The sequence below is a fragment of the Panthera tigris genome, chromosome F3 (genome assembly GCF_018350195.1).
Source record: "Panthera tigris isolate Pti1 chromosome F3, P.tigris_Pti1_mat1.1, whole genome shotgun sequence".
NCBI lineage: Eukaryota > Metazoa > Chordata > Mammalia > Carnivora > Felidae > Panthera > Panthera tigris.
The window spans coordinates 2,179,937-2,204,629 of record NC_056678.1 but is presented as its reverse complement, the minus strand read 5'-3'; the positions used below and the strand labels follow the sequence as shown (position 1 = coordinate 2,204,629).

Below are 24,693 nucleotides of genomic sequence, written 5' to 3'. Positions count from 1 at the left end.
TCTCACGGGAGTTTGTCGGGGCCCCGGAAGCGCCTAGTACGTGGGAGGCCTGTGTCGGTGAGGTGAGCCCGGGTACCTTCTCGTGGGAGGAGGTCTGGTGGAGCCACAAGACCACGTCTCATCAAGGGAAGCAGGCTGCGTGGGGCCAGTCCCGTGCCCCGCGTGCGGCCGGGGAAAAGTGCTCCCGAGGACCCCCTCGCGTGTGTTGCGTCGTACGTGACCGCAGACGACACGCCCTGCCGTCTTCCGAGTGGAAACCACGGCGCCCGGCCAAGTCCCACCTGCTGTCCCTGGGACGCCCCCGGGCACTCACTCACCTGGGATGGGGCAGCCGGAAGACCCCACTGCAGGTACAGAGGGAAGAAGACCGCACCTGTCCGGTCTGGCCGAACACGCGGGTGTTTTCGTGGCGGGTGCTGGATCACAAATCCGCTCAGAGACAAAAAGTAGATGGGGTGGTGCACACGTTTATTTCTCCTTTTTCTCACACAGCAAGGCAACCCGCGTTGTGACCCAGTGACTGGGGGGTCTCTTCGTGGGTAAGTGCACGGAGGTCAGGAAGCCTGCAGGCAAGCCAGTGGTTGTCACGGCTCTTGACCTCTCAGGCGTCTGATACACCGGGCACTCAAACGTGTAGAGCTGCGTATCTGTCTGGTCAGAAGCGCCTGCTCGCTCAGTGGAAAGCTGAAAAACAAATCCAACAGTTAGATGGCAGAGCAGGAGCTCACGTTTCCACGCGCCAGATTTGGGGGTCGGCCGTTCGCCGAACACACGGCAGGTTAGGGGTTCTGTGGCCGGAGGACCTGTGTGACCATCGTGGCCTCCGGAACAGTCTGGAGAAGCAGCTGGTAGAGCATCTGTTCCAGGTTTTAGCAATGTTCTAGGCTATTGTATTTATTTTTATGTTTAAAGAATTTTTAATGTTTAGTTTCGAGAGACGTCAGAATGTGAGTGGAGGAGGGGCAGAGAGAGAGGGAGGCACAGAATCCGAAGCAGGCTCCAGGCTCCGAGCTGTCAGCACAGAGCCCGACGCGGGGCTCGAACCCACAGACTGTGAGATCGTGACCCGAGCCGAAGTCGGTCGCTCAACCGACTGAGCCACTCAGGCTATTTTACATGTTTGCCATCTAGGGGCATCTGGGTGGCTCAGTGGTTAAGTGTCCGACTTCAGCTCAGGTCACGATCTCAGTTTGTGAGTTCGAGCCCCGTACTGGGCTTCACTGGCAGTTCGGAGCCTGGAGCCTGCTTCAGATTCTGTGTCTTCCTCTCTCTCTGCCCCTGCCCTGCGTGTGCTCGCTCTCCCTCCTTCTCTCCCTCTCAAAAAAATATAAACGTTAAAACAACGATGTTTAAAAAAATGAAGTTTCTTGAGGCAGAATTTATAAGTATTGTGTTTATTAACTTTAAATGTGTGATTCAGTGAGTACTGAAAAGTACATATTAAAAATACATACCGGGGCGCCTGGGTGACTCAGTCCAATAAGCATCCAACTTTGGCTCAGGTCATGATCTCCGGTTCGTGGGTTCGAGCCCTGCGTCCAGGTCCGTGCTGACAGTTCAGAGCCCGGAGTCTGTGTCCCCCCCCCCCGTCCCTCCCCCGCTCGCACTCTCTCTCAACAGTAAACATTAAAACAAAATTTTTTTAACGTTGTCTAAAGCGTATCAGCAAACGTCCCTCGTGAAACCACGGGGAACGGGACAGGAAGGAACGGCTCGGGTCCCCGCGGGAAGGCCCACAAGGCCGACTGCACGGTAAACACGTGCAATTACCTTTGTTGGCAGGAAGTAGATTTCAGGGAAATCATAACAGAGCTCTCGAGGCAGCGAGTCCTCTAGTATGTTTTGTTCCCGATTCCACCTTGCCCCTCGATGAATAAACCGAAAACGTGAACTCCGACCTGAGTGCGGTCTGTGCCCTGAGATGAAAGAGAGGCGGTGTCGGTGGGTCCCCGGGCAGGGCGCTTCCTTCGACCGAAGCTCCTTCTGGGGGAGGGTCCTGGGGGAGACGGAGAGCTGCCCTCCGAGACCCGCCCCCCGGACGCCCGAAGCTGCAGCTCGCACCGAGCCCTGTGTGGACTGGGGTCTCCCTACCCTCCCACGGCGTGGTCTCGTGTATAAACGGGGCACGGGGAGAGGGTGACGGCAATAACTAAGAACAAAATAGAGCAGTTCTCGCAACACGACGTAATAAAAGCCACGTGAATGTGGTCTCCCTCCCTCCCAAGAGGTCTTGTCGGCCGCGTCCCCCCTTCTTGTTGGCCTTCTGACGCTCAGGAGGGGGATTGTATGATCCCGACCGGTGACCATGGGCCACTGAAACCACGGAAACCGTGGAGGGGCGCTCCTGTGTCCCGACACCGGCCACCACACAGATGAGTCCTGGAGACACTGTGCCGAGTGAAAGGGGCCAGTCGCAGGGACAGACGCTACAGGAGGCTCCTGTCGCCAGATTTATAGGGACAAAAAATAGATGCGATCAGGACAGGCGGGCTGGACGTGGACGTCCACGGGGGCAGTGCCTCGGTTCCGGAGGTGGAGGGCGTGAGGGCCGCCCCGCAGCGTGGACGTGCTCAGGGCCACCCCGCTGTGCACTCAGAAACGGTGAGCATGAGGGCGCCCGGGGGGGCTCAGTCGGGTGAGCGTCCACCTCTGGACTTCGGCTCGGGTCGCCGTCTCACAGTTCGTGAGCTCGAGCCCCGCCCGGGGTTCTGCCCCTCCCCACTTGCACGCACTCTCTCTCTCTCTAGGTAAGTAAACTTTAGAAAAGGAAATAGTTAAAACGGCAAGTCCAGTGTTACCTTATGTATATTCTGCCATAGTACAAAAGTAGGAAAAAGTGAAAGCTGCTTGAAGGAAAAGGGAAAAGGGAGGGGACTTGTGTGGTGCGCGGCACGGGGGCGGCTGAGTGGAGGCTGGCGAGGGGAGGGCCGACTGCTCTTGCCAGCGCCCTAAGCATTCTGGTACCTCAGAGGCTGTCCTGACCGTGTTGAGGTTCCCACGGATGGCTGCGGAGAACCCCTCGTCTCCGCTGTCAGCGGTGTCCGAGATCACACGGTGGGTAAACGCGAGGGCGCCGAGAGAGATTCCTTGGGACCGTCCGTAGTCGTGAAGCACGGCAACGAGAAAGGCTTTGGGGAAAAGCACAGAGCGACGAGTTCCCTGCGAGTCAGGGGGCACCAAGGGCTCTGCGTTCCCTCCTGGCAACAAGCTGGCTCCCGGGAGCAAGGAGAAGACCCGAGCACGTCAGAGTCTGGGTCAAGAAACGGCACACAGACGAGTGGGAAGAGGGCACGTGTTCCTCTGGGGTGGCCAAGCTGTCGGGTGTCCCCTCGGCTGTGTGGACAAAGGCTACGTGCAGCTGAGAAAAAGGAGACCAAGACAGAGTGGAAACAGCCCAGATATGAGGAGGCAGAGGACAGTCGATCACCTGGATCCAGCCGTTCCTGAAGCCGGCCAGACCTCTGGCCTGCCTTCCCACTCGCACGAGCCTATGACTTGGCCTGTTTCGCTCAAGCAGGTTTGGATTGCGTCCTGTGTCTTAACACCAGGATTCCTAACACCGCTCCCAACTGTTCCGTTCTGCCAGCCAGTTCCCCCTCCTGCTTAATCCATCCTGCGTGAACTGCCAGGTTAGGAACTTCACTCTGCTTCTGAATCGTGTAAGGCCCCTGCCGGGGTCTCCACACCAGTGCTCACCGAGTCACCTGGGCACTGAGGCCCCCGCCACACTGGCGTGTTTCCTGTGCTGTGCCGTTGCGGGAAATGTCTGAGCGGGCACCCGGCTGCTGACTTTGCTCCTGCCCTCCTCCTGGGACACCCTTTCTCCAATCTCCTCAGAACTTTCCAAGGCCCGAGAAGCCGTCTCTGCCCCGGCCCTCCTCTGTGCGCCTCTCGGGGGTCCGCGGCCTCCAGGGGACAAGACTGGGGCCACCAACCTCTTTGTGCTTCTGGTGGCAGCCGGCACGCCCTGGCCCTGTCCCCCAGGCGCTCAGTGACGCTGCCGCGCCGTCGAGCCCCCGTGTCTCCTGAGCTCCGGCCCCCTAGAGCCACCTGCCCACCGCCCACCACGCGGTCTCCTCCGAACGTCTCAGACTTGACAGGTGACGGCCACCTCTCTGCCCATCGCGTTGCTCCTCTCCCTGTGTCCCCGTGTCCCTGTGTCAGTAGCGGTCGTCAGCCGCCACCCAGCTCTCTGAGCCCAAGACCGGGGAGCCTCCCTCTCTGCTCCCTCAGCGTCCTACGACTGTTCTCTTCCACCCCCCTCTGCTGTCCTTCCAGGCCACCGCCAGTTCTCGCCTGGGGAAAAGCAGACGCCTAAGTGCCTGGGACCCAGGCTCCACTCCGGCTCCTCCCCCGTGTTGTGGAGTCAGGTCAAGGCCCCCCAGCCTGAGACGGGGCAGCGGCCCAGACGCCCCCCTCCCCCCTCGCCCCCACCAGGAGCCAGCCCTTCCCACCTCTTCAGCTTCATCCCACACCGTTCGCCCTCCGTGGGCTTTCGCTCTGCCCACACTGAACGTTTCACGTGGGCTTCTCCCCCCTCGTATCTGGCCTTGGACCCGAACAGAAACGCGATTCCCGGTCAATGCTGTGCTTCAACACGTGGGTTCCTGCGTCACACGAGCCGAGTTCCGATCCCGGCTCAGTTGTGTGACTTCGGGAAAATTACTTACCTTCTCCGTGCCAGGGTTTTCCTGAGAACAGGGAGGGCCGTGTGAACACCACCACGGGACTGTCGTGAGGACCGCTCTCCACGGAGAGCTCGCGACAGCGCCCGGCCCCCGGTGAGCACGGGTCCGGGGATTAACCGCCGTCCCCTTGTGCGCTCGGCACCTGCCGCTTCCGGCAGCCGGCTCTCTGTCTCGGCAGCCTTTCCCGGTCCCCGCTCAGGTCCCCCTGCTTTATGCTCCCAAAGCCCTCACTGGTTCCCTCATTCACACATTCGTTCAGAAACTCGTGTAATGGTTCTGGGATTACGTATCGGGAGTTTAAGGCGCTGGGGGCTGCGCGACCTGGAGTGGAAAGATGGGGGGCTGCCCGCGTGGGGCTCCGTGGTGTCTTGTACGCCCCGTCACCCAACCATGCATCGTAACGCCCTCCGTGGGGACGTCTTCCCCTCCCGCGTGACCTGAGCAGTGGCTCCTGAGACCCGGCACAGTTCCAGGCGTTCGCTTTTGTTGAATGAATGAATGAACAGAAATGGCTGAGACACAGATTCTGTCCTTGGGGGGCACCCACCTCCCGCGGCCCCGATAAAGTGTGGTGGCCTTTGAGGGAGGTCACGTCGGCCTTTGACATCAGAGTCGGTGGAGGTGGTGACGCTCCTGCCAGGGGCAGGTGCAGTCAGGCGAGGGTGGTCCTACTGGGGAGGGGGGAGGGGGGATGAGGAAGGGAAGGGAAGCGGAGGGAGGGAGGAGAGACTCCCCACCCCCGGGGGCGTAGTGCCTGGGGATGCAGGGCTGTGGCTTTGGGTCTTTCACGCTGAAGGGGAGGAGGAGGGAGGCTGGCAGGGAGCACGAACGTGGGGGGCTGGGAGGGGGCCCCGGCCCTGTTCTCACGCTCACCTTGCGGAAAGAAGAAAGCTGGGAGCCAGTATCTTGCAGGAAATCCTTCACAGAAATCACTGGTTTTATCGTCAGAGGATCTGGGGTTTTGGGTGGATGAAGGAATGGAATGCTTCCCGGTGGCGACAAATCTCATGTACCTGTAGGAGGCAGACCGTAGACCGAGGGGTCAAGGGCACCGTCATCGCCTGTCCACGCGGCCGGGCCCTCCACGGCCCCTCCTCCCCTTCTCATCTCAGGCTTTCCCCACTCGGGACCCTCGTCTTGTCCTTCAGGGGAGACCAGCTGTGGCTTTGGAGGGTGAGGCCCTAACTTGCTGGAAGGCAATGGATTTAGGCAACGGGGGACGTACTGGGCATCCTGACTGGGCGCCGAGGAGTCTATGGATCGTTCCGGAGCTGGTGACTCTGAGAGGATAGGTCCGAGCATTTGCTTAGAGGTAAGTGGCACAAAAGGCGGTTTGGTACAGACTTTGGAACCAGATTTTCTGGCTTCAGATCTCAAGGCTTCTACCCTAGTTGTGAAACGCTGGGCAAGCTACTTCACATCCTTGTGCCTCACTCATATCTAAGACAAGGGTGACAAATGACCAGGCTGACTGCATCTCGCAGGGTTACTGTCAGAGTCACACGAGGACGTGGGACACAGGCACTCCTTGAGCGACAGCTGCTCTCGTGCCCTTCAAATGATTTTGATCTATGTATTAAACTCGTTTAAAAATTACACGTAACTAACCCTTACTTCCTTTTGCACTTCCCTCTGCTGGTGTCACAGGACAGAGTGTAGAATAACAGGGAGGGAAATGTACCAGGTCTGGTCCTGTGTGTCCTTGAGCGGAGGGACCATGGACAGGACCCAGGGTATCCTGTGTCTCCAGGTCTCCATCCTAGACTGAAGACAACAGTCCCCCCCCGCCCCCACCCCGCTTGATTCACATGTTGCTCTGAGAACCCAAAAGTCCAACCACATGAAACTACGTGGCAAACCGTTAAGTTCTACGCAAAATTAAGGAAGAGAATAAAGCCGCTTTCATCCGTACCGATGATGTATTGCAGTGTAAGCCATTTTGGCCCAAGTGTTGAAGAAATTCACTCGCTGGATGAGATCGTTAACCCAGGAACTCAGGGGCTTACAGGACTTGTAGGCATGTTTCTGTTGGGATTCAGAGACAAGCACATCACTTTTAAATTTCTTTTTTTAGGATTTGTCTTTGGGGTCATTGGGAACATCTCTGCAAACTTTGGTAACAGACTCGACTGCCAGGGAGAACGATGGCAGGAGGACGCCATTTTCCAGTGGAGAGCACATAATGGGGAACCCAAAGACCGACCGTCATGGTGACCGTGCTTCAGACAGAATGCCTGATGTTTCCATCCTGGCTGAACGCCTTTCTCACTCTTCCTAAGTCCTTTGGTCTGCCCCTCCCCCCTTCTCTGGGCAGCTAACTCTACATACCATTAAATGTGAGCGATTCCAACTCTCGGCCCCCCACACCAAATCCTATAACCCACCCACCAACCACTGATGAGCTGCCTCTTCTCCTTCCAGTGCAGAGTCCAGCTGACTCCTGCCCCATGCTCTGCACAGCCTTTCTGGAGAATTCTATCTTCTGTAGTGTCAGCTTTGTATTTTCCACCCTGTTTATTAATGCGCTTGTATCCTAAAAACACAACCACCCAGCACTCAATCCTACTTATTTGATCCTCAACAAAATACTAGCAAATGGATTCCAGGAACACATTAAAAGGATCATAAACCATGATCAAGTGGGATTCACCCCAGGATGCAAGGATGGTTCAACACAGGCAAATCAATAAATGTGACGCACCACATAAACTGAATGAAGGATAAATCATATGATCATTTCGGTAAATGGAGAAAAAGCATTTGACAAAATTCAACATCCTCTCATGATAAAAACTCCCAACAAATTAGTATAAGAAGGAATCTTGGTCAGCATAAGGGCCACATATGACAAGCCATAGCTAACATCATACTGAGTAGTGAAAGGTTAAAACCTTCTCCCTCTAAGATCAAGAACAAGAACTCTCATCATCTCTATTCAACATAGTACGGAGAGTCCTAGCCATAGCAATTAGGCAAGAAAAAGAATTAGAAGCATAAAAATTGGGAAGGAAGAAGTGAAATTGCCTCCGTTTGTAGGTGATATCATCTTATATACGGAAAGCCCTAAAGATTCCAAAAAACTGTTAGAACTAATAAATGAATTCAGTAAAATCGCAGGATATAAAACCAACAGAGAAATTAGTTGCATTACTACCCATTACCAACAAACTGTCTGAAAGAGAAATCATGAAAGCAGTCCTATCTACGATAGCATCAAAGATAACAAAATACTTAGGACTAAATTTCAACAAGGAGATAAAAGACCTGTACACTAAAAAATATACAAAGTTGGTGGAAGACCGTGAGGAAGACAGAAGTAACTGGAAAGACTTCCTGTCTTCTTGGATTAGAAGAATATTGTGAAAAATTCTTTCTACAGAAAAATCTATAATACAATACAATCCTAAGCAAAATCCCCATGGCATTTTTCACAGAAATAGAAAAAATATTCTAAAATTTGTATGGAAATACAAAAGGCCCCGAATAGCCAGAGCAATTCTGAAAAAGGAGATCAAAGCTGGAGGCATCATACTCCCTGATTTGAAGGTATCTTACAAAGTTGTAGTAGTAAAAACAATAGGGTTCTGGCATAAACACAGGCACATAGACCAGTGGAACAGAACAGAGCCCAGGCACAAACCCAGACGTATGTGGTCAACTAATTTTTTTTTTTTTTTTTTGTCAACTCATTTTTGACAAGGGTGCCAGGAACACAGATTGGGGGAAAGAACAGTCTCCTCACCAAATGAAGCTGGGAAAACTGGGTCTCCACATGCAAAATAATGAAATTGGATCCCTATCTTACACCACTCACAAAAGTTAAGTAGAAATGGACCTACAAACGTGTGGCCAACTAATCTTTGACAAAGCAGGAGAGAATATCCGATGGAAAAAAGACCGTCTCCTCAGCAAGTGGTGCTGGGAAAACTGGACAGTGACAAGAAGAAGAATGAGCCCGGACCACTTTCTCACACCATACACAAAAAGACACTCAAAATGGATGAAAGACCTAAATGTGAGGCAGGAAGCCATCAAAATCCTAGAGGAGAAAACAGGCAACAACCTTTTTGACCTTGGCCATGGCAGCTTCTTACTACGCATTCCTCTGAAGGCAAGGGAAATAAAAGCAAAAATGAACTATTGGGACCTCATCAAGATAAAAAGCTTCTGCACAAGGAAGGAAACAATCAACAAAACTAAAAGGTAACTGACGGAATGGGAGAAGATATTGGCAAACGACAAATCAGATAAAGGGTTAGTATCTAAAATCTATAAAGAACTTATCAAACTCAACACCCAAAAAACAATCCAGTGAGGAAATGGGCAGAAGACATGAATAGACATTTTCCCAAAGAAGACATCCAGATGGCTAACAGACACAGGAGAAAATGCTCAATATCACTCATCATCAGGGAAATACAAATCAAAACCACACTGAGATACCACCTCACACCTGTCAGAATGACTAAAACCAACAACTCGGGCAACAGCAGACGTTGGCGAGGGTGTGGAGAAAGGGATCTCTTTTGCACTGCTGGTGGGAATGCAAGCTGGTGCAGCCACTCTGGAAAACGGTATGGAGGTTCCTCAAAAAACTAAAAGTAGAACTACCCTATGACCCAGAAATTGCACTACTAGATATTTATCCAGAGGTTACAAAAATGCTGATTCAAAGGAGATGCACCCCAATGTTTATAGCTGCACTATCGACAATAGCCAAATTATGGGAAGAGCCCAAATGTCCATCGACTGATGAATGGATAAAGAAGACATGGGGTGTGTGTGTGTGTGTGTGTGTGTGTAATGGAATATTACTCAGCGATCAAAAAGAATGAAATCTTGCCATTTGCAACAACGTGGATGGAGCTAGAGTGTATTATGTTAAGCAAAATAAGTCAGAGAAAGACAAATATATGATTTCACTCATGGGAATTTAAGAAACACAATGGATGCACATCGGGGAAGGAAAAATAAGGTAAAAAACAGGGAGGCAGACCATAAGAGACTCTTAAATACAGAGAACAAACTGAGGGTTGCTGGAGGGGAGATGGGTGGGGGTATGGGCTAAATGGGTTGATGGACATTAAGGAGGGCACTTGCTGGGACGAGCACTGGGTTTTATATGTAAGTGACAAATCACTAAATTATATTCTTGAATCCAATACTATACTGTATGTTAACTAATTTAAATTTTAAAAAGTCAAGTAGAAATGATTCAAAGATTTAAATAAAATCTGGAACAATAAAACTTCTAGAAGAAAACATGGAAAAAGATCCTTGACATTGGTCTTGGCAGTGATTTCTTGGATAAGACACCAGAGCACATTCCACAAAAGCTAAAACAAACAAGCGGGACTAGATTCCTTCTGCAAAGCAAAGGAAACAATTGATAAACTGGAAAAGCAACTTACAGAATGGGAGAAGCTATTCACAAGCCATCTATCTGACAAGGAGTTCAATCCAAAGTGTATAAAGCACTCACTCATCCAACTCAACAGCCAAAAAATCAATCCGATTAAAAAATGGGCGAAGGACCTGAAGAGACGTTTTCCCAAGGAAGATACACAATGGCCGACGGGTACCTGGAGGGTGCTCAACATCAGTAGTCATCAGGGAAATGCAAACCCAACCCCAAGGAGAGATCACCTCGCACCTGCGGATGAAGGTTGGTTCATGAAGGTTGGAGGACGGTTACTACCGAGGGGACAGATGATGACAAACGGGGAGAATGTGGAGAAAAGGAAACCCTGATACACTGTTGCCGGGAATTTCAGATGCTTCGGTCGTTATGGAAGACAGTACTGTAGCTCCTTGAAACTTAAACACTGAACTCTCACACGACCTGGCAAGGCCACCCCGGGTCACCTATACGCAGGAAAAGGGATCAGTGCTTTGAAGAGAGGTCTGCATTCCCACGTTCCCTGCTGCTTTATTCACAACAGCGCAGATGTGGAAGCAACCCAAGTGTCTCTCCGCGCGTGACCGGAAGAGGAAAACGTGGCGTGTGCACACAATCGGGTGTCACTCGGCCATAAAAAAAGAGGGAAGTCCTGCCGCTTGCAACAACACGGATGAGCCCGCAGGGCATTCTGCCGAGTGAAATAAGCCAGACGGCGAAACCTAAAAACTGGATCCCTCACGTGTGGAATCTAAGACAGAAAAGCCCGTTTCGTAGAGACTGAGACTAGGACAGTGGTGGCTGGGGCGGGGGCGGGGGAAACGGGGGTGATGTTGTCAAGGGGCACAGATCTTACAAGAATAAAAGTGGAAGCTGTGCCCGGAGGCCCTTTTAGGTCCTCAGATGTTGTGTGTCCACAGGAGGCTGTGGTCATCTGCCCTCAGACAGCTCTCCGCCCGCCGTCCGTGTGGCACTCCACACAGCCAGTGGCACTCCTGGCCACCCGGACGTCCAAGCCGGACATTTCCACCCGGCCAGCTTCAGCCCGGGTCACTCTGGCAGGGGTGCCAACTCAGCCGTGGGTGGCTGTACTGCTGGCGACCCACGGGGGGGCCACGTTCTCTCAGCCTGACCTTGAACTCATGTACATCCCGCACCTGTCACAAGTTAGCCGCTCTGCCCCTCAGTTCCCATGTCCGCGGACTCAGCACCTCAACCTTCCGTGCCGGCGTGCGCACAGTTGTCATCGCTTTCTGGGACTCTGGGTTTTGTGGGCAGGTTTTGTTTTTGTTTTTGTTTTTTTTACTTTGAAATACAATTTAGATAGCATAAAATTCACTCACTTCAGTGCTTTTTAGTATATTCATCACCTTGTGGAACCATCACCACAATCATTTTTAGAACATTTTCATCACTCGAAGACAAAACCCACACGCCCTTGACGAGTCAGCCGCCAGTCCCCGCCATCCTCAGCCCCGGGCGTCGGCTCATCTACCGCCCAGCTCGGCCGAGTTTCCTATTCCGGACGTTTCGTGGAAGTGAGAGGACACGTGGCCTTTCGGACCGCCTGCTTTCAGTTCCCATAATGTTTTGGGGGGTCATTCAGGCTGTAGCGTGTCTGTACTTCAGTCCTGTTGATGGGTGAATAATGTTCCTCGGTATAGACGTGCTCGTGTGCATCACGTCTGTGTACCTGCCGTGTTCTGTCTGTCCATTCGTCAGGAACGCTGGCGTGGTTTCTGTCTTACGAACAATGCCGCCGTGAACATTCGTGGCAAGTTTTGGTGTGGCAAGGTTTGAATTGCCCTTGGGTATGTACCTGGGAGCAGGAGTGCTGGGTCAGATGGGGACTGTTTACCTTTCTGAGGCGTTCACAGACTGTTTTCCAGGGCGGCCACACCATTTTGCATTCCCATCAAGCACGCAAAGCCTCCAGCCTCACGTGACTGCAGCGTTCGTTATCACCGGCCCTTTGGATTCTACTCTCCCTGGTGGGTGTGAAATTGTATCTCGCTATGGTTTCGATTCACAGTTTCCTGATGACAAATGATGTTAAGCGTCTTTTTGATGTGCCTATGTAGGTTTTTTTTTAATTGAGAGAGAGAGAGAGAGAGAGAGAGAGAACGAGTTGGGGCCAGGGTGGGGGGAGAGAGAATCCCAAGCAGGCTCCGCACCGTCAGCACAGAGCCCAGTGCAGGGCTTTGAACCCACGAACCATGAGATCGTGACCTGAGCCGAAATCAAGACGCTCAAGTGACTGAGCCCCCCAGGTGCCCCTCTATACAGATTTTAAATCTGGTGTAGGATCCAGGGTTTGAGGGAGGCCGGTACTAACTATAAAGGGAGAATTAAACTTCAGGAGCAACGGTTTTGTGTTCAACATCGTGTTACCTTTTCGACAATCCTGCTCGCCTCCTACCCCACGCTGCCAGAACTTCACGGCTGATTTTATTCTTGTTCTAATAAACTTCGTGTTTCTATGATTTGGTTTTCTGATTAAGCCTATGGGCCGGGAGTCATTCATCTTTCTGTTTTGCCTTTTTTTTTTTAATTTAAAAGTGCCATTCAGTTTTTTCCTATACAGTCTCATCATCTAAATATGGAGATCTAGAAAGGACAAGGCAAAAATAGAAATCACGCAGAATTGTGTCACCCAGAGCAAATTTGTATGTTCTCTTCAGCTCTCTCTCCATATATAGCTCTGTACACAGTTGGTTCTCTGTGTAGTGAAGTCACCACCAACACTGCATTAGTGGGCGCTGAACTATTGTTCCTGTTTACATTTTTGTCACATACTCAGTAAAGTGTTTAAAGACATCTTGATGGTATTGATGCGTTAAGACCGGACTCACGGCCAAAAGCACTAGAACTCACGAGTGATCAAAGCGGATCCGACACAGGTATTTTCTCCATAAAGCACATCACAGCCTTCTGGGCACGGACTCCACACGGCATTTCAGCATTGCCGTTGCAAGCAGCAAAACCACCAACCAAAAGCACAAGCATGAAAGCTGTGGCACTAGACAGAGCGCGAAGAGAGCACTTGTGTGACACTAGGAGAGCCACAACAAGAAGCCGGATGTCACCCGTTTGATCTCAGCGGGGAGTAGGCACGGGGCGGGGAGACTGCGCACAGAGGGGGAGTGTGCACGGGGGGGGGGTGGGGGGAACTGTACACGGGGGGGCAGTGTACACCGAGGGGAGCTGTGCACGGAGGGGAACTGTGCAGGGGGGAGGAACTGTGCATGGGGGGGGAGTGTGCACATGGTGGGAGCTGTGCATGGAGGGGAGCTGTGCACGGAGGGGGAGTGTGCATGGGGGGAGAGTGTACACATGGGGGGGGAACAGTGCATGAAGGGGGACCGTGCACGGGGTGGGGACTGTGCACGGGGAGTGTACACGGAGGGGAGCTGTGCACAGAGGGGGAGTGTGCCCGGGGGGGGGTGTGCACCGAGGGAGAGTGTGCACGGAGGGGGAGTGTGCATGGGGGGGGGAGTATGCACAGAGAGGGGCTGTGCACACGGCGGCGGGGGGGGGACTGAAATGTTTCCGCACTTGGCACACGTGTAAATGACCCCTAAGCACTGAGAGTACAGTTTTGGAGTTAGAAATTAGTTTCCACAAGCAGGCAAGTGTGCAAAGACGCAATGCCTGAGTGGTGACGAGTGACCTGTATGAGGGGGTGTGTGTGTAGTTTTGTCATCGTCTTTGAGCTTCCTTCTGTCGACAGAGCTGTAGCTGTGGTTCATTCCCCTGCATGACTGTATTGTCTGTTGTGTGAATACACCACGTTATTTATCCATTCTGTTGTGGGTGACACGTTGGAACTGTCTGTGACTAACAACGATGTTCTGAATATCATCGTACATGTCCCCTGATGCCCAGGTGCAAGGGTTTACGTACCTACGAAGTCGAGATCAGACTGTGTGCCACCTTGGAACTTAAAAACTCCTCGTGCACGAAACAGCAGAACAAGCTTCTCTCCCTCCTCTAAGATTGGGGAAGTTGTACAATTTTTTTCGACTGTTTTAGTGGCTGCTCTAAAAACCGCAGCGTGCATACTTGACCTGCCCGAGTCTCCAGGTCATTGTTAACTAGCCTCCTTGATAACACGAGACCTAAAACCTCCATACGCTCCCCAGGCCTGGCTTATACGTTATTCTTCGTCTCTCCGCTTCATCTGGTCAACGTCCCGTCCTGCTCCAAAAGCCGGATGCTAGTACGCTGCCTGATTTTTGTCGGGATCGATTTACCACTTGCTTTCCTCCTCTCCCGTCTTAGACCTTTCAATTGTTTCCCTTTCCCCCCTGCCTGAAGTATGTCAGTTAGCTCACATTATTAGCATTTGCTAGTGACGAATTCTGTTTTTCTCTCTTTTTGGCCTGTTTTATTTCATCCTCAATTTAGAAACAAGAGTTTCGTCTACACAGCTTTAGTGTAACATTTCACTTCTTCCAACATATTGAAGATGCCATGCTCACGCCTTTGAATGTTACTTTTCCTCTAGCTTCTTTAAAATTTTCCTTTGATTTTCTGGGGGACCTGATGGGCTCAGTCGGTTAAGCATCTGGCTTTGGCTCAGGTCATGATCTCGCAGCTCGTGAGTTCGAGCCCCACGTCAGGCTCTGTGCTGACAACTTGGAGCCTGGAGCCTGTTTCAGATTCTGGGTCTCCCTCTCTCTCTGCCCCTCCCCTGCTCACGCTCTCTCTCAAAAAAAAAAGATGTTAAAAAAGATTTTCCTTTGATTTTCTGCAGTTCCATGAACATGTATATATGTGCAAGTTTTTGTTTTTGTTTTTTTTTTTTTAAGACTTTATCTTGCTTGGGATTGAATTTGTCCTATCTTAATTCTGGAAAATTCTCAGCCTTTATCCTATCAATTACTGCCTCTGCTCTGTCTGCTCTCCTCTCCCTGAACTTCAGTTAAACTTGTGTCTGACTTCTCACTTTGCCCTACGAATCCTAACGGCTCTTTCCTATTTCCATCCTCAGTCTCTTTGGGCTACGTTCTCTTCTGTTCCATTCTCTGGCTTACTGATTCTCTTTTCTGGTTCCGTTCAATCTCCTGCCAAGCCTGTGAACACTATTACGTTCTATTTAACGAATGATTTTCATTTCTGGATTCTTCTTCCAATCTGCTCTGCCATTTTCAGTAGTTTCTTGTTCTCTTAAAATATGTAGCTTGTTTAAATCTCTGTTCCTTTAAACACGGGAAGTATTTTGTTGTAATCTATATCTGGTAATTGAAATGTCTGAAGTGTTAGGGTCAGTCTGTTCTATTTATTATTTTTTAAATGTTTACTTAGGGAGAGACAGAGACAGAGACAGAGGGAGACACGGAATCCGAAGCAGGCTCCAGGCTCCCAGCTGTCAGCACAGAGACCGACGTGGGGCTCGAACCCACGAACCGTGAGATCATGACCTGAGCTGAAGCTGGACGCCTACCTGACCAAGCCGCCCAGGTCACCTGTGCTGTATTTTCGCTATGGTTCTCACTCACGGTCCTTGTGTTTGTGTGCGTTTAGCTATTTTTGACTGATTGTTCCTTGCAAAACACGTGTGCGACGCCCTGGGCCTTAGATGGAAGGTCTCTTCTCCCCGAGAGGCATTCTGGTTGCGTTTCCACGTGCCCTTCACACTGGACTTGGGCTGCAGACTCTTTCAGGGGAGGACTTGGAGTTTACCACGGCTCAGCGACAGGCTTTCTTATTTTACTGCCTGCTCCCTACTTATGTTTAACCCAGGGTTTTTGGTTGCTTTCATTTAGAAACTGGTACAAATAACCAAGCTTGCTTTACTGGAAAAAGTAGCTTATAGTTTCTTTGGAAATATTTGAGATTTTATACTAATTAAAAGACGTGAGACTTCCGGGGCGGAAGATGGAGGAATAGGAGGACCCTACACTCCCCTCGTCCCACAGATACAACCAAGTTAACCCCCACATCAGTGTAAATAACTCAGAAAATCACGCGAAGACTGGCAGGACGTACTTGCCATGGCTCAGTAGAGAAGAGGCCACATCAAGAAGGGCCAGAAAGGAGACACAGTCCGAACAGACCTTTGGTGGGAGGCAGGGAGGAGGTGGGTGCAGAGGGGGAGACGACTGGACACACCAGGCACCAGGCACGATCTCAGCCACCCCCCCCCCCCCCCAGCCCAGGGAAGACAAATCCCCAGAACTGTGGCTTTGTGAGTTCTTACAACCAGTGGGGCTTAACCCCTGGAGCTTTAAAAATCAGCAGCTCAGCCCTGGGAGAGGCAGGAAGGCCAGAGGAAACTGAGTCCCCGCCCTTAAAGAGACAGAACAACAAATAGCCTGTGGAGATTCAGCGCAGAAGGGGCTGTTTGACCTCCCCCACCCCCCCAGCCCTAGGCCAAGAGAGAGGGATTTGTAGGCTATTCACAGAGCCTGTCCTGGGGTGACAGAGGTCCTCTGGACACTTCTACACAACAGAGGAGGTGGCAAGCACCATCTCCCTCCCCCAGCCTAGATACACCTGTGGGAACCGGGCGCAGCTCCAACACTCCCACCTAGGATGCTAACAGTGTGCCCTGCCCCTGCACTCTTCTTCACTCGCCCCTCCAGCCAGTCCTCCGTGCAGGCCCCTCCCACGGCAGACTGTGCACCCCACATCCCCTGTTCTCCTGCGGATCAGCCTCCGACGTGCCCGTGGCAGGACTCCATCCAGAGCGGCGCCACGAGCCTGGCAGTGTGCGAGCAGCCCCGACGGGGGCCACACCACCCACAGTGAGTCCTGCCCCGGGGAGAGGGGAAGATAAGGTACACGCCAGTCTGACTGTGTGGCCCCAGCGGTGGGCTGGGGGCGGACATCGGGTCTGACTGCGGCCCCGCCCACCAATGCAAGTTTCTCCGGACCACACAGGGGAAGTGCCCTACAGTTTGGAGCTACCGCATCTCTAGCAAACTCCTGCTCTGATCCGCCGCGCCCCAGACCGACCCACTAACCGCACAGGGACCGGACCCTGCCCACAACAGGCAGAGCCACTGCACGGAAGGCGAACACGGTTCAGCCGCCGCAGTAGGACACCCCTGTAGCAACTCACACGGGGACACCCCTGAAGCGCCATTTTCCCGTGAACAGGGGACACTGCACCGCGGGGCACTACAGGACCTCGTCTTCCTAAGGCCACTGCTTTAAGTGCGGGAGACGCAGCTGACTTTGCTGACACAAACAGACACAGAGAGTTAGACAACATGAAGAGACAAAGGAATATGTCCCAAGTGAATGAACAGGACAAAAATCGCAGCAAGAGAACTAAATGAAATGGAGATGGAGTAATGAAATGAAATGAGTAATGCAGTAATATGCCTGGTAGAGAATTTAAAGTAATGGTCATAAATGTACTCACTGGACTTGAGAAAGAGTGGGGGACCTCAGTGAGACCCTCAACACAGAGACAGAAAACATAAAAAAGAACCGATCAGTGACAAAGAATACAATAACTCATATTAAAAATACACGAGATGGAATAAATAGTGGAGTAGAGGAAGCAGAAGAACAGATCAGTGACCCGGAGGACAGAGTAATGGAGAGAAATCAAGCTGAGTAGTTGAGAAAAAGAAAAAATGAGAACAAGTTAGGGGAACTCAGTGACACCATCAAGCCTAATAACATTTGCATTATTGGGGTCCTAGAAGGAGAAGAGAGAAAAGAGGACAGAAAATTTATTTGAACAAATGACAGCTGAAACCTTCCTGAATCTGGGGAAGGAAACAGAAGTCCAGATTCAGGAGGCACAGAGAGCCCCTAACAAAACCAAAGGAGGTCCACACCAAGGCACAGAGGAATTTAAATGGCAAGAAGCATGGATCAAGAGAGAGTTTTAAAAGCAGCAAGAGAAAAGAAAGCAGTTGCATACAAGGGAAATCCCATAAGGCAATCAGCTGCATTCTCAGCAGAAACTTTGCAGGCCAGAACGGAGGGGCATGATATAATCAAAGTGCTGAAAGGAAAAGCCTGCAGCCAAGAATACTCTATCCAGCAAGGTTATCATTCAGAATAGAAGGATGGATAAGAGCTTCCCAAAGTTTAAAGGAGTCCATAACCACTAAACCAGACCCACAAGAAACGATAAAGGGGACTCTGAGAGGCAAGGAAAGACCATAAGCAGGAATAAGAAAAGCAGGAATCACAAAAGCAATAAGAATAAGTATATATGTAAAAATCTGTCAAGGGATTCACAAAATTAACGTATGTAAAGTATGATACCAGATACCTACACCATGGGGAAGAGTAAAAATTTAGTGCCTTTACAATGGGTTCAAATTTAAGCAACCATCAACTTAATATAGACTCCTATACACATAAGACATTATATGCAAACCGAATGTTAACCACAAATCAAAAACTGGTAACAGATATGCAAAAAATAAAGAGAAAGGAATCCAAATATATCACTAAAGAAAGCAGCGGACTTCTCAAAAGAAAGGAACAGAGAAGTACTACGACCATAAAAAGAGTGACAAAATGGCAGTAAGTAGATACATATCAATAAACACTTGGAATGTAAATGGACGCAATCCATTTTGCTCCAATCAAAAGACATAGGGTGACGTAATGGATAAAAAAGCAAGACCCGTCTATATGCTGCCTACAAGAGACTCCTTTCATTCCCAAAGACACCTGCAGATTGAAAGTGAAGGGATGGAAAAGCATTTATCATGTAAATGGAAGTGAAAAGGAAGCCAGGGTAACAATTCTTATTGAATGAAATAGACTTTAAAACAAAGTCTGTAATAAGAGACAAAGAAGGACACTATATAATAATAAAGGGGACAATCCTACAAGAAGATATAACAATTGTAAATATTTATGCACCCAACATAGAACACCCCATACATAAAGCAGCTAATAACATGAAGGATGCAATTGATAAGGATACAAAAATAGTGGGGACTTTAGCACCCTGCTTACATCAATGGACAGATCATGTAAACAGAAAATCAACAAGGAAACAGTGGCTTTGAATGACACACTGGAGCAGCTGATCTAACAGGTATATTCAGACATTCCATCCAAAATCAGCAGAATGCACACTGTTTTCAAGTACACATGGAACATTCTCCAGAACAGATCACATACCCAGTCACAAAACAAGTCTCAACAAATTCCAAAGACTGAAGTCATAGTATGCATCTTTTCTGACCACAACTCTATGAAACTAAAAATCAACAAGAAAAAAATCTGGAAAGAACACAAATACATGGAGGTTAAATACACGCTACTAAACAATAAATGGATCAATTTGATCAAGAAATCAAAGAGGAAATAAAATAAAAAACACATGGAGAAAATGAAAATGAAAATATAATGGTCCCAAATCTTTGGGATGCAGCAGAAGCTGTTTTAAGACGGAAGTTTATAGCAACACAGGGCTACCACAAGAAGCAAGAAAAATCTCAAACAACGTAACCTTACACCTAATGGAGCTAGAAAAAGAACAAATAAAACCAAAAAGGAAAGGAAAGGAAGGAAATTCGAGTAGAAATAAATGAAACAGAAATTTAAAACATGGAACAGGTCAATGAAACCAAGAGCTGGAGTTTTGAAAAGATCAACAATATTGATGAGCATAGCCCAGGCTCCTCAAAAAGAAAAAAAAGAAAAAAAAGAAACAGAGACTCAAATAACTAATCAAATCAGAAATGAAAGAGGAAAAAAATAACTGACACCACAGAATAACAAAAAGATTATAGGAGAACAGTATGTAGAATGGTGTGCCAACAAGTTGGGCAACCTAGTAGAACTGGATACATTCCTAGAGACATATACACTCCAAAAACTGAATCAGAAAGAAATAGAAAATTTGAACAGATCAATTACTAGCAATTAAATTGAATCAGTAATCAAAAAACTTCCAACAAACAAAAGTCCAGGACCAGACAGCTTCACAGGTAAATTCTACCAAACATTTAAATTTATTTTTATTTTTTTTAATGTTTATTCATTTTTGAGAGAGAGAGAGAGAGAGAGAGAGAGAGAGAGAACAAGCAGGGGAGGGGCAGAGAGAGAGGGAGACACAGAACCTGGGGCAGGCTCTAGGCTCCGAGCTGTCAGCACAGAGCCCGACATGGGGCTCGAACTCACAACCATGCGATCCTGACCTGAGCCGAAGTCAGTCACTTCACTTAGCCACCCAGGCGCGCCATTTAATTTTTTAAAAATGTTTACTTATTTTTGAGAGACAAAGCATGAGTGGGGGAGGGATAGAGAGAAAGGGAGACACAGAGTCCAAAGCAGGCCCCAGGCTCTGAGCTGTCACCACAGAGCCTGATGTGGGGCTCAAAGTCACGAACTACAAGATCGTGACCTAAGCTGAAGTCGGACGCTTAACCTACTGAGCCACCCAGGCGCCCCTAATTCTACCAGACATTTAAAGAAGAGTTAATACCTGTTCTTCTCAAACTATTCCAAAAATAGAAGAGGAAGGAAAGCTTCCAAATTCATTCTATGGGGCCAGCATTACCCTGATACAGAAAACCAGAAAAAGACACTACAAAAAAAAAAAAGAACTCGGGCCAATATCCATGATGAACACAGATGTAAAATCCTGACCAAAGCACTAGCAAACCGAATTCAACAGTACAGTAAAAAAATTATCCACCATTATCAAGTGGGGTTTATCTCTGGGATGGAAGGGTGATTTAATATTTACAAATCAATCTACATGATACATCACATCAATAAGAGAAAGGATAAAAACCATATGATCCTTTCAATAGATGCAGAAACAGCATTTGACAAAGTACAACATCCATTCATGATAAAAACACTCAACAAAGTAGGTTTAGAGGGAAGGTATCTCAACATAACAAAGGGCATATATGAAAAACCCACAGCAAACATCGCTTCTTTAATGGGGAAAACAGAACTTTTCTCCTGAGATCAAGAACAAGACAAGGATGTCCACTCTCAGCACTTGTATTCAACATAGTATTGAAAGTCCACAGCAATCAGACAAGAATGAAAGGCATCTAAATTGGTGAAGAAGAAGTAAAAATTTGCTACTTATAGGTGACATGACACTGTAGATAGAAAACCCGAAAGATTCCACCAAAAAAATTCTACAACTAATACATGAATTCAGTAAAGTTGTAGGATACAAAATCAACATACAGAAACCCAGTGCATTTTTATACACCAATAATAAAGCAACAGAAAGAGAAATTAAGAAAACAGTCTCATTTGCAATTGCACCAAAAATAATAAAATACCTAGGAATAAACTTGACTAAAGAGTTTAGGACAGAAAGACCTATATTCTGGAAACTATAAAACACTGATGAAAGAAATTAAAGATGACACAAACAAATGGAAAGATATTCTATGCTCATGGATTGGGAGAATAAATATTGTTAAAATATTTAACAACACTGCCCAAAGCAATCTACATATTTAATGCAATCCCTATGAAAATACCAATAGCGTTTTTCACACAACTAGAACAAACGATCCAAAAATTTGTATGGAACCACAAAAGACTCCAAATAGCCAAAGAAATCTTGAAAAAGAAGACTAAAAGTGTAGGTGTCACAATCCCAGCTTTCAAGACCTACAACAAAGTTGTAGTAATCAAAACAGGATGGTATTACAGACAGACAGACACACAGATCAACTGAACAGAATAGAGAGCCCAGAAGTGAAACCACAATTATATGGTCAATTAATCTTCAACAAAAGACAAAGAATATGCAATGGGACAGTCTCTTCAACAAATGGTGCTGGGAAAATTGGACAGTTACAAGCAAGAGAATAAAACTGAACCACTTTCTTACACCCTGCACAAAAATGACAGTCAAAATAGATTTAAGACCCAAATGTGAGACCTGAAACCATAAAATCCTCGAAGACGGCACAGACAGTAATGCCTCTGACATTGGCTGTAGCAATGTTTTTCTAGACACGTCTCCTGGGAAAAGGGAAACAAAAGAAAAATAAACTATTGGGACTGAATCAAAATAAAAAGCTTCTGTACAGCAAAGGAAACAATCAACGAGACTAAAAGACAACTACTGAATGTGAGAAGATACTTGCAAATGACAGATCTGATAAAAGGTTAGTACCCAAAATATATAAAGAACTTATACAACTCAACACCAAAAAATAACCCAATTTAAAAACGGGCAGAAAACACGAACGGACATTTTCCCAAAGAAGACATCCAGATGGCCAACAGACACGTGAAGAGATGCTCAACGTCACCATCATCAGGAAAACGCAAATCAAAACCACGATGAGATACCACCTCACACCTGTCAGAATGGCTCAAATCAACAACACAAGAAACCACAAATATTGACCAAGATGTGGAGAAAGGGGAACACTCTCGCATTGTTGGTGGGAATGCACACTGGTGCAGCCACTTGGAAAACAGTATGAAGTCTCCTCAAAGCATTAAAAGTAGAATCACCGTATGATCAGTAATTCCACTACTGGGTATTTACCCAAAGAAACCAAAAACACTAATTCGAAAAGATACGTGCACCCTGATGTTTACTGCAGCACTATTTACAGTAGCCAAGGGTGGAGACAACCCAAGTCCATCGACAGACGAGTGGACGGACAAAGAGGCATACGTACGCGACGGCATAGCAGTCCTCCATAGCAGAGAATGAAATCCTGCCATTTGCTACATCATGGATGGGTCTAGAGGGTATCATGCTAAGCGAAAGAACAGGCGGAGAAAGGAAAATACCATATGGTTTCACTCAAATGTGGAATTTAAGAAACAGAGCAAAAAGACACATCAAAAAACAGACTCTTAACTTACAGAGAACACACTGCTGGTCACCAGAGGGGAGGTGGTGGTGGGGGGGATGGGCGAAATAGGTGACGGGGATAAATTAAGGGGCACCCTTGTCATGATGAGCACAGAGTAGTGAATACGCGTGTTCGATCACTGTCCTGTACACCTGAAGCTAATCTAACCCTGTAGGTCAGTTATACCGGAATAAAAACTTAAAAAGACATGAATGTGATAAAAAAAAAAATCAAAACAGTACAGTAAGATACAAGGATACGTAAAATGTAAAGTTAAAGCCTCTTTCCCACCCACAAGACCCTCCAGTCTCCCTCATTTAAGGCCACCAGTGGGAAGAGTTGTTTGTGCATCTTCTTCCAAGACTTTCGGTTGGGGGTTCTTGAATCTAAAGCATAGATGCGTTTTTATAAGCACATGTACGCACACATTAGTATATAGGTTTTTATAATCTCCAAAAATGACATCATTTTCTGAAACTTAAAATGAACAACACATCTTAAATTTATCTGAGTGGAATTGCCAGATTGCCCTCTAAGAGGTTTTATTAATACACGCCCACACCCAAAGTACGTCAGCATCTTTCAATAATACTTAATACTTCATCAGGTGCCACGGTGAACGCCCCCCACCCCCTGCCCGCACCCCACGCTTACGGCTCAGCAGCCAACGGGGTAGCGTGACGGCTCTCACCTGCCACAGCGTAGGCACTCTTCTATTGAGAAAAGACTCATACGCTTCCTCCAGTTCTTGGGTGAGGATGGTTTTTCCTTTTATCGCAAGTTGAAGGCCTTTCAGAGATTCATGCACAACAATTAAGAACTTATCAAATCGTTCGATTTCTTGGCTCAGAAAGGTTAGCAGGACACAGTGGATGAGGGGATCATAGCCTGGATCGAGAAAGACGGAACATTAGCTTATTTTTCAGATAAAAGGAGAAACACAGGCTTTGGAAATGGAAGGAACTTCATGTGTCAAGACCAGGGATCGCAACACATTTTCTGCAGAAAATCAGGAATTACTTCAGGCTCCGTGGCCACCCCGTCTGCGTCACGACTGCTGGGCTCTGCTTCCGTGGTGCGAACGCAGGCGCGGACGCACAAAACCGATAAGCTTGGCCGTTTGCCAATAAAGTTTTATTTGTGCAGCAGCCCTCGCGTTCGTATTTCATATGATATTTATGGGTCCTAAAATATTCTTTTGTTTTTTTCCAACCAGTAAAGAATGTGAGACCCCTTTTAGCTTTCAGGCTGCACAGGAATGAACGGTGGCTGGACCTGGCCACAGCCCTAGGGTGCTGACCGTGGTTCCGACTCCACAACAGCACCCATGTCACAGACCACCGCTCAGCATTGGGTTCCCGACGAACTTTCTTTAAAGGCGTAAGGTATAGGGGCGCCTGGGTGGCCCAGCTGGTTGAGCGTCTGACTGGCTCAGGTCATGATCTCGCGGTTTGGGGGGGTCAAGCCTGGCATCGGGCTCTGTGCCGTCAGCTCAGAGCCCGCTTCAGATCCTCTGTCCCTCCCCAACTTGTGCTCTCCCCCAAATAAATAAATATCTAAAAAATTTTCAAAAATAAACAGTTAAGATATGGATGTTGAGAAGTTAACTGGGTCATTTGCCACGCATGGACGCTGGCCCCCGGGGCTGGGTGCCCTGTCGCCCCTGGGCCTGCCCCCTTTCCGGAGCCCTCAGAGCGGGGGCCGCCGGTCAGAGGGTCCACGTTCCTTGTGCTCCGCAGGCAGGCCGGGCGGGGCAGGGACCCCTAAGCTGCTCTATAGCCTCAGGCAGGGCAGCTCCTTCCTGCTTTGCTACAAGCATATTTTT

The 24,693-nt window shown here is 48.7% G+C and overlaps 1 protein-coding gene across 1 annotated transcript in view; it reads right to left on the bottom strand.

Annotated features, from left to right (window-relative positions):
- Positions 1-451: 451 nt before the first annotated feature.
- Positions 452-24,693, bottom strand: part of DNAH14 (dynein axonemal heavy chain 14) — a 404,678-nt gene continuing 380,436 nt past the window's right edge. The window contains 7 exon segments of the mRNA XM_042976694.1: positions 452-684; positions 1,771-1,862; positions 1,865-1,916; positions 2,965-3,128; positions 5,562-5,701; positions 6,601-6,713; positions 23,560-23,756. Of these exon segments, the coding sequence (XP_042832628.1) occupies positions 469-684; positions 1,771-1,862; positions 1,865-1,916; positions 2,965-3,128; positions 5,562-5,701; positions 6,601-6,713; positions 23,560-23,756 (974 nt within the window). The 3' untranslated portion in view covers positions 452-468.